This window comes from Puntigrus tetrazona, chromosome 21, assembly GCF_018831695.1.
Source record: "Puntigrus tetrazona isolate hp1 chromosome 21, ASM1883169v1, whole genome shotgun sequence".
NCBI lineage: Eukaryota > Metazoa > Chordata > Actinopteri > Cypriniformes > Cyprinidae > Puntigrus > Puntigrus tetrazona.
Genome location: NC_056719.1, coordinates 4,330,327 through 4,338,762, shown reverse-complemented (window position 1 = coordinate 4,338,762; position 8,436 = coordinate 4,330,327). Strand labels below are relative to the sequence as shown.

The 8,436-nt window shown below is 36.9% G+C and overlaps 2 protein-coding genes across 2 annotated transcripts in view; one reads left to right on the top strand and one right to left on the bottom strand.

The window, feature by feature from the left end:
• Positions 1–872: 872 nt before the first annotated feature.
• On the top strand, positions 873–6,469 carry LOC122326956. Its single transcript, XM_043222182.1, has 8 exons — positions 873–1,081; positions 1,207–1,238; positions 1,773–1,868; positions 2,009–2,170; positions 2,419–2,570; positions 2,700–2,836; positions 2,935–3,028; positions 6,344–6,469. Exons 1-8 carry the CDS (start codon positions 996–998, stop codon positions 6,467–6,469), a joined length of 885 nt encoding a protein of 294 aa, XP_043078117.1. The 5' UTR covers positions 873–995.
• Positions 6,470–7,408: 939 nt separating this feature from the next.
• Positions 7,409–8,436, bottom strand: part of LOC122326555 (RIMS-binding protein 2-like) — a 44,152-nt gene continuing 43,124 nt past the window's right edge. The window contains 1 exon segment of the mRNA XM_043221521.1: positions 7,409–8,436. This exon segment is cut by the window's right edge and continues 1,748 nt beyond it. The gene's annotated coding sequence lies outside the window, so the exon portion shown is untranslated.

Below are 8,436 nucleotides of genomic sequence, written 5' to 3'. Positions count from 1 at the left end.
AACAGAAAAATACATGTAAAAGTTAATACTGAGCGATGACACGATTCACGTGCTGCTGTTTCTAGACCTCAAGTTCATCTGAGTCTGAACGATTAGATGTCACAAGCATAATCCTCAGCAAATGAAATACATGTGTGCTATGTTGTCCTGAAGCCCCCCAATCTTGCCTGTAACTGTCATGTGCACAGACGACCAGCAACACCAGTGATATTAATTTAAAATATGACACTTCAGACGAGCGTCAGACGATTTGAACCGACTAACAATCTGTGCAACGTGTACGTACGAAAGTTAAGGACGTAAAACTGCCGGCAATTGTTGCATGGTAATATGGGTATGTATATGTAAGAGAACCAAGTGTAAAATCGGAAGTATAAGACAAAAGATACTTCACTTGAACTTTGTGTACGTATTTGTTCAACTATAGGCTATTTGAAGTTATATTATGTAGCTATCGAACGCTTCGGCAGAGTGCTGCGGTGTGGCGCGCAAGCGTCCCCTGTTGACAGACAAACTGTCCTAAGCAAAAAAAAAAAAATATATATATATATATCTGGAAATAGCTATACACAGAAAAAATGGACATTTACAAAAACGACAGGCCAGCTTGACATAAAAAGTACAGTTTGCTTGAGCTGTTAATCAAGATAAAGCATATTGCTCTTTTGCAAAATATGGCGAGGCTAGTTCATACTTTTATGCTAGTCCAGCGAAAGTAACTTTATGTATGCTGCGCACACATAGTTTGTAACGTTAGTCATGACATTCTCGATATTACTGGGACTTTTACATGTTTTGGTTATTTTAAATATACATCGTATAAATATTTGCCCATCCTACACAGCAAAATCAATCGAGTTGTTTTTCCAGTGTTAATTTTTCAGAGTTACAAAGTGTTGATTCTGGTGTTGATTTCTCTGACATTAACACTTGCAGTGTAAATCAATGCTAGGAGTCAGTGTAATTACAGCGTGTTAAGTTAAACAACACTTCTGATGAGTAGATCCAATTTCCGGTGCTTGCACATTACTTCCTGTATGTCTAATGGCGGACGGCCACGTGAAGACGGCAGTGTTAAGATGTATAATATTCTTTTAATTGCTTTTTTTTATTATTAATGTTTATATTTTACACTTTTATATTACATTTATGGTAATGTTTATCTATTTGCATTGTTCTAATGTTCATTTATTTCACGTTACACAGTAGACAACCCACTCGAGACGAGAGCTGCAAAGGTACGTTAGATTAAAAACTATCAACTACTAGCATAGTTAATAGTACTTTAACAGTTTTTATGTTCGACCTTGGTTTTGTAATATTCAAGATTATGTGTGGCAGATGTTATTTTTTTAACTATTAAACCGCGCGTTAAAACAGACGAACGGAAATAACACAACCTATATTTGAAATATCTAATGTGTGCGCGCGCTTAATGTGCAATGACGGAACGAAACTTTGTATGGACCGAGGAATTAATACGAAACGGAGCGCGCTTAGTACAGACTAAGACGGCTAATAACGCAGTTTAAGTTCAGCAAGGAACTGTTTGTGAAACTTTTATTCCCAGGTCAGGTATAATATTTTTCCATGTTTGTTCGTGCTATACCCTCATATTGCGTTCGCGCGTTTAGTCAACAGTGGCGCGCGATGTTTAGTTTAAACTGAAGAACATTTGAAATATTACAAATACGTCGTATGCATGCTGCCTCCGTTTTGAAACGCGGAAGTTTCAAGCTTATCTTAATGTGACTCTTTGCTTTTTCTATCAGCAAGTATCATCATGTTGATGAAAGTGCATTGTCAAGGTGTGAAGAAATTTGTGAAATTGCCTAATGATTTCACATTCCAAGATTTTCTCACTGAAGGTAAGGTAAGCTTGTGCTAATTTAAAGAGAAAGAGAGGGAAACGGCTGTGTTAGAGGCATAAAATCAGTTAATTTTTGACTAAAAGATAAAAACAAATTTAAATGTTTGTTCATGTGTATTTGATATAATTATTTTTCAGTTAAAAGCAAATTTGGGTTTGCAAGCTCTGCAGCTCTTCAAGTCTTTGATGACACAGACACCAATGTGGAGGAGGACATCTTCCAAGAACTGATTGAAGCCAATCCACATTTATGTTTAACTGTTAAATGTCTGGAAGAACTTTCTGCTGGCCTGCCAGAGGGTAAGCAAGCAGTGACACTTCAGACAGTTATGATCTGTACAATAAATGTTATTTCTTAAAATCAGAAATGTAACAAATGATTTTCCTTGAACAATAACACACAAACAATGGTGACTAAAAACACACTTGCCCTTAAACATTTAGTATAGTAGTGGAAATTAAATATAATTAAATAAAATTTAAGTTGTTGAAATTTTCAGAAAAAAGGCATTTCAGAAACCTGAAAATTGTTGTTGATTTTGTTTCAGTGAATACACCAACAAGATCCTCGACCCCCAGCACATGCACTGATACTCTTTCAGTCTCTTCAGCTGACTATGATGAGGCAGACATAGCAGTGAACAGGCAGTCTCCACGGGCTTGCAGCAGAGAGACATTGGATGCTGAAAAGGCAAAACAGGTATGTATACATGTTTTACCTTATGGTTAATTTGTCAGAATAATTATTATTACTATTATTATTATTATTTGTTTATTTTTACATTTTACATTTTTTATTCAACATTACTACAACCATGCTTAATGTCAGACTATCCAAGATGCCCTGGAAAAACAATCTGGTGGTGAGGAAGTTTTGGAGGAATACCAGGCAACTAAAACTTTGAAGCACAGCACCAGACGCCAACTTGTCAATATTGTTGTCAGTCACATGACAGAGACTTACGGGTAAGATTTCAGTGCACAAACACAATAAATACAAATTGCTTCCCATAAAGGCTTTGTCAACATTAAAAATAAATATTTTATATATATGCAATTTATAGGAGGATCCCCACCCATAAACAGCGTGAGACTTATGCTTTAGGAATTGTTAGTCTCTTTCCTTCTTTGAGAGACCCATTTTCAGCAAAGGGCTACGTAAGAACACATTTTAAATTATATATGAATATATGCTTTTGCTGAATATATGCTGATGTCATACCTTACTAAAACATCTTATCTTTCTAAAAGGAACATTTTTATGATCCAGAGAAGGGGACCGGGTTTATCTCTTGGCGCCTTAAAACTTTGTCAAGGAAGAACCCAAAACGGGGGCGCTCTGAGATTTTTGAAATAGGAGGACCAAGTCGCCGAAGAAGAGTAGATGATGGAGAACAGCTTTTACTGAACACTTCTCAGAACATTACCATACCGGTGTGAGTGGACTTCTTAAGGCCAGTGCTTTGAAATTCTACAGACCTTTTGATCTACAAATTCCATATGGGTCAGATGGTGAATATATTGTACCTTTTTGTATGTTGGTTTAAGCTGGTTGGTTGACTGGTTGCGTGATTTTATGTTTTTATTTAAAAAATAAAAGGTTAAGTCGATTTGGGTGTGTTATCTGTTTTTTTTTTTTTATAAATACATTTTCTGTGACTATTTATTTGAACTGAGTATAGAGAAAATTTACCTTAGGCTTAGGGTAATGTACATTATTTTAGTGTTAAAAACAACTCCATTAGTGTTAAAATATTGACACACTTAGTGTAGTTTTAACACTTAATAGGTGTAAATGGAAACTTTCACTAAAAGAAAAACACACCAATGGTGTTAAATGTGAACACTCACAGTGTTTTTATAACACTCTAAATGAGTTGAAAAATGTACACTTTTAAAGTGTAAAATTAACTCGATTCAGTGTGGACCTATATAAACCCCGAAAAAGTGTTGATTTCACACTACTAGTGTAAATTTAACACTTTGAATTTTGCTGTGTATATACACCCTGTAAAGGGACCTGCAGTAGGTCACAGGAGTATTGCCAGTTAAATAATATGACAGAGAAACCATGAACAGCATTTTATAGACTGACATGACAACAAATGTCTTTGCCAAAACACATTGTAGTGTTTTATTTAAATCCTTGTATACATATAACTTGGTTTATAAATATGTAAAGGCTTTCAAACTAGGTTTTTAAATTTAACATACAAAATCACTGCTGTGAGAAATTGGATGTTTGACTCAAACCCTTGTAGTCACTGATATATAGTCCTTGAGACAACTTACCAGAGTGACAACAATTTTTCATATAGCTTTAGTCATATATTGAAATATCTTTGGTAGAAGTCAATGCATCATTATGACATGTTAGGTTATATATTCCCCAAGAGATATGCTTTAGCTTTTCCCTTTATATTCAGAGTCAGTGTGAATCACTAAACACTCTGTGATTTCTGACTAAAGAAGATCTCATAAAGGGAGCATCATCAATCTCCTGTCAGTCAGAACACACGGTATGACCTGTACCTTTGCTGCTCTTTAGTGCTTGATGGCATCTTTCGCCAGTATGAAGCACGATTTTATGTCCTGCTCTTTGATAAGTGCCACAAATTCCTCTGCAAGGACACACACTGTACCAACGTTTAATGCAAAGAATAAATCAAAGGACCGGTCATGCCAAGAGCTGCATAAGAGCAGACTGGTTGTAAAAGTTAGTGCCCTCGTGCAAAGGTAAAAACGTATGCAATGGATATTATACGTTTAGCTTATGAATCTTGAGATGCAGCTATGCATTTAATCTGAATCAAACCAGCTATCACTAGATTCGTCCAGTTGCAATGCCTTTTGCTGGAGTGCTTTTGAAAATGAATTTTCCCCCATGGCCCAGTTTACATACCATTATCATTTCAGTCCCATCTGTTCAGATGTCCAGATGTTAGCAGTGTGACAGACCACGGCCGTGAACCGTAATACTCAAAGGTGAACAACAGCTTAGTAGCAATATGAAATGGTGGTCAGTAAACTGTCCCGCCATTGAGTTTGACCCATTTTGACAGCCTAGTCTATTTTATTTCACGTGAAAACAGCTGCACTTTTTTTTCTTGATGAGCATCATGTGATGATAAGTTGGCACAGTAACACAGAATGACAGTAAACCTACTTAGAGAATGAAATATATCACAATGACCACATGTATCTCAATCTCCCCAACGTCATGTTTCACTCCATGCCGCTAAATGATTGGATCACCTTCCACACATAAATCAGAATGTGAAATGTCACCAATGTGTTGCATGATAAAAATCCTGCTCTTTTTATACTATTAACTTTACAAACAACGAGGGCTGAATTTAGTAAAAATGCTATTTCGTCTGTATAGGAAAAAAGTATGCTACTTTATTTACAGTGTCAGGGCTATGTTAACAAAGTCACAATTGTTAAAAAGTCGCCCAAGCTGGAGGGCAAAGTCAGAGTTGAAGTCATAAAACAACAAATGTATCACTTTTACCAAACAAAGGCATAGGCGTCCGTCAATCGGAGCAGTGGGAACCCTTTGGAAAAGTAGTGAGGGAGAGTCTGGGAGCCTCAGTCAAAGCCTTTGTGACGTTGATCTATGGATAAAGTTGAGCAGAGGCGCTCTCGCTCAGTGTGAGCTGAATTTATATGCAGGTGATGAATGAATGCGCTCTGCAGTGCGTGTCGTGGATGTATATCACTCTGCTCCCTACAGGATGGAGAGATAAGTTACTGCTAACCCGCAATGTCGTTCTACACCTTCCCTCAGGAAGCACAGGGGTTGTGCGCTCGATTCGCTTCAATTACTATAAATTTGCTAAAAGTTGTTTTAGTTTCGGGAAAAGGTCAGCCTTGCAAATTCCCGCTCAGATCTTAGGTGGCACAAGGCAGACGTCTCCCTTCAAAGTGGGGCTGGAAGCTTATAATAGAAGTAAGTGGTGGACATTAACTGCAGATGAAGCTTCGAGCAACGCTTTAGTTTACCGGCATTCAGTATTAATAGGGAGTCTCAGAATGGACACGGTGGTTCATATAAGGAGACTCTTCTGTCTCAGTCAAAACATATTCATGAAGACGATGACAAATGCGCACCATTGTGTCCAACCCTGACCCATCCGATGAGTTACCTGCTATTGAACACACCTCTGTCATTCAGGGGTCAGTAAGACACTGCTCTCTGAAAAGGAGCTGCTTTACAGCCTCTGAAATATTCACGAAACCAGCAGGAAGATGAATGGGTGCCCATGTCCCCGCTCAGGGCCCTTGTTAAAAGAAGGCGTTGATCGAGAGGTCAAAGCCGGAGAGAATTTTAAACATCCATTGGCCCAGGGCCCCCCGGGATCATTACAGCTCACTCCTGAATGGAAGGAGAGCCGAGCCAAGAGCAAGAGAAGCCTAGCGCTGTGATATACGAGCATAATCATTTCTCGCTCTCCTCCTATTTTTCTGTAGGCAGGGCAGGCCCGCACTTCATCCTCTTGCATTTCGGTGCAGCCTATTCCGCTGAAACCTCTGCAGCAGGCTCAAGCACTTTTCCTCTCAGCAGCCTTTTTAAAGAGAAACGTCTCCCTAAAATGAGGGTTCTTACATTATCCTTCACCCTTATGTTTCCAGACTTCTGAGTGGTTGCTTTTTTCCATGGAACACAAAATTAGAGCATTTTGAAGAATGGTTCTTCAGCGCTTGCCATATAACAACAATTCAGTTCAGCAAAAATGTCCTGCTTTTCCTACCCTCAAGGGGTAATCTTTCTATGAAACACAAAGGTAGACATTTGAAGATAGCTCTTTTCTGTGCAAGTATAATAGTGTTCTTATTTGATTACTTCAATGCAACACATTTTTCAAAATATCGACTAAATAGAATAATACTTTTTACATTATTTGTATATAATTGTATCATTTTAATTCACACAAAGTCATATGAACTATACTTTTACTTTTACAGTGTTTATAACTATTATCAATATTATTATTATTATTATTATTATTATTTTGAATTTCCTTTTTCCCTCAGAAATATCTTGTGTTTCATGGAGCAAATATTGCTATTCCTTTAACTTACCGTTTAATTAAATGTTTTGATTTTTAAACAGTGTGAGTAACACAAGCCTGATGCATGCAAAAAAAAAGCAGGATGACACCTCAGAAGTGGATAAAATAGGCAATTATAATATTAGAATGTGCTGCTCTATTCCTTTTAAAGCAGAATCATTATAAGTCACAGCAGTCTACAATATACAAATAATCTCCAGTTCTGCTGCCCGGTTAGACCCCATCATTAAATGTAATAAATGCGCTTCTTGGAATATGTTGACAGAGTTGAGAAAAGTGCACCCTTCATCCACAACACAGAAATATTAATTCGCTCACCTTAACCATGATGCCTTAAGTGAGAAATTCCAAGATACTGAGGTCACTGCTGCCATCTACTGGGTTGTCTCTATATTTATTTTGGAGTTTGCTGTTGGGAGACAAGCAACTGTGTGTGGTTTGCCATTAAATTTCAAGTCTGATCTTGAAAAATATCACATTTATTTTCATAGAAAATGTATATTTTACACAGTTCTACACATGCACAGCCACACAATAGTCCATATCAGTAAATATAGACCAACAAGTTATTTTTTCTCTTTAATTCACAGAGCAAGCACAGAATTTGCAGACTTGAGCATCTCTTCTTGAAGACACCATGGAGAACACGCACTGTTGAATATTAAATCTTAAAGCACTAAAAAAGTCTGAAAATCTGTAAATTAAGTATAAACATTTATAAATTATCTACAAATGGTGTACAAAAGAGTAACCGAGAAATGAACAACATCCAATCACAAACGAACACTTGGGAGTTATGATAATAATAGAGATATTTCTGTAAAATGAAAATATATGTAATCTCTTTTATTTTTCTTTTGGCAAAATGATGTTGCAAGCTAGACAGGCAGCTGAACATTTCATACATTCCTTTTTGGCTATCCAACCATTTTTTTTTTTTTTTGATTAGAACCCTCCATGTTTTTCATCTACAACAAATAAACTCCATTCACCCCAAATGAATGTATTAATTAAAATGCTTAAATATAGTATACTTTTAATATAATCTTTTTTTAAAGATAAAAAAAAAAACACACACAGTATTTACCCTGGATCAAACCATTCAAGAGTGCAATCTAAATCCAACTGGCCACATTATTGTGAGATGCCACCAAACGTTGGCTCAACCTCGCATTTCCAGTTGCTGGGGCAAGATGTTTTGTGTTGATGCAAGAGATTTTGCCCTTAATGTAAACTACTAGATTATAGCTTGAAACAACTGAGCCATCATAGCTAGTTTTGCCTGAGGGTATTACTTAACCTGTATTGGTAGCTGAGAATATGAATTGCAAAGTCCTCATGTTTGATTCTACAATAGCAAGCAAAGACCTCAGGAAAAACAGCCAATGATAACAGCAGCAAGGATATGTTATTTAGGCCTATAGATGATGTTCTCATAACCAGCCATGACCCATTCGTGTAAACCATTGTTAAAAGGGCTGTTCACCCAAA

Coding starts and splice junctions, on each gene's coding strand:
- LOC122326956 (XM_043222182.1), top strand. CDS start 996: ATGAGTAGATCCAATTTCCGGTGCTTGCACATTACTTCCTGTATGTCT. Junction 1,869..2,008: donor CCAAGATTTTCTCACTGAAG/GTAAGGTAAGCT, acceptor ATTATTTTTCAG/TTAAAAGCAAATTTGGGTTT. Junction 2,571..2,699: donor ATGCTGAAAAGGCAAAACAG/GTATGTATACAT, acceptor GCTTAATGTCAG/ACTATCCAAGATGCCCTGGA.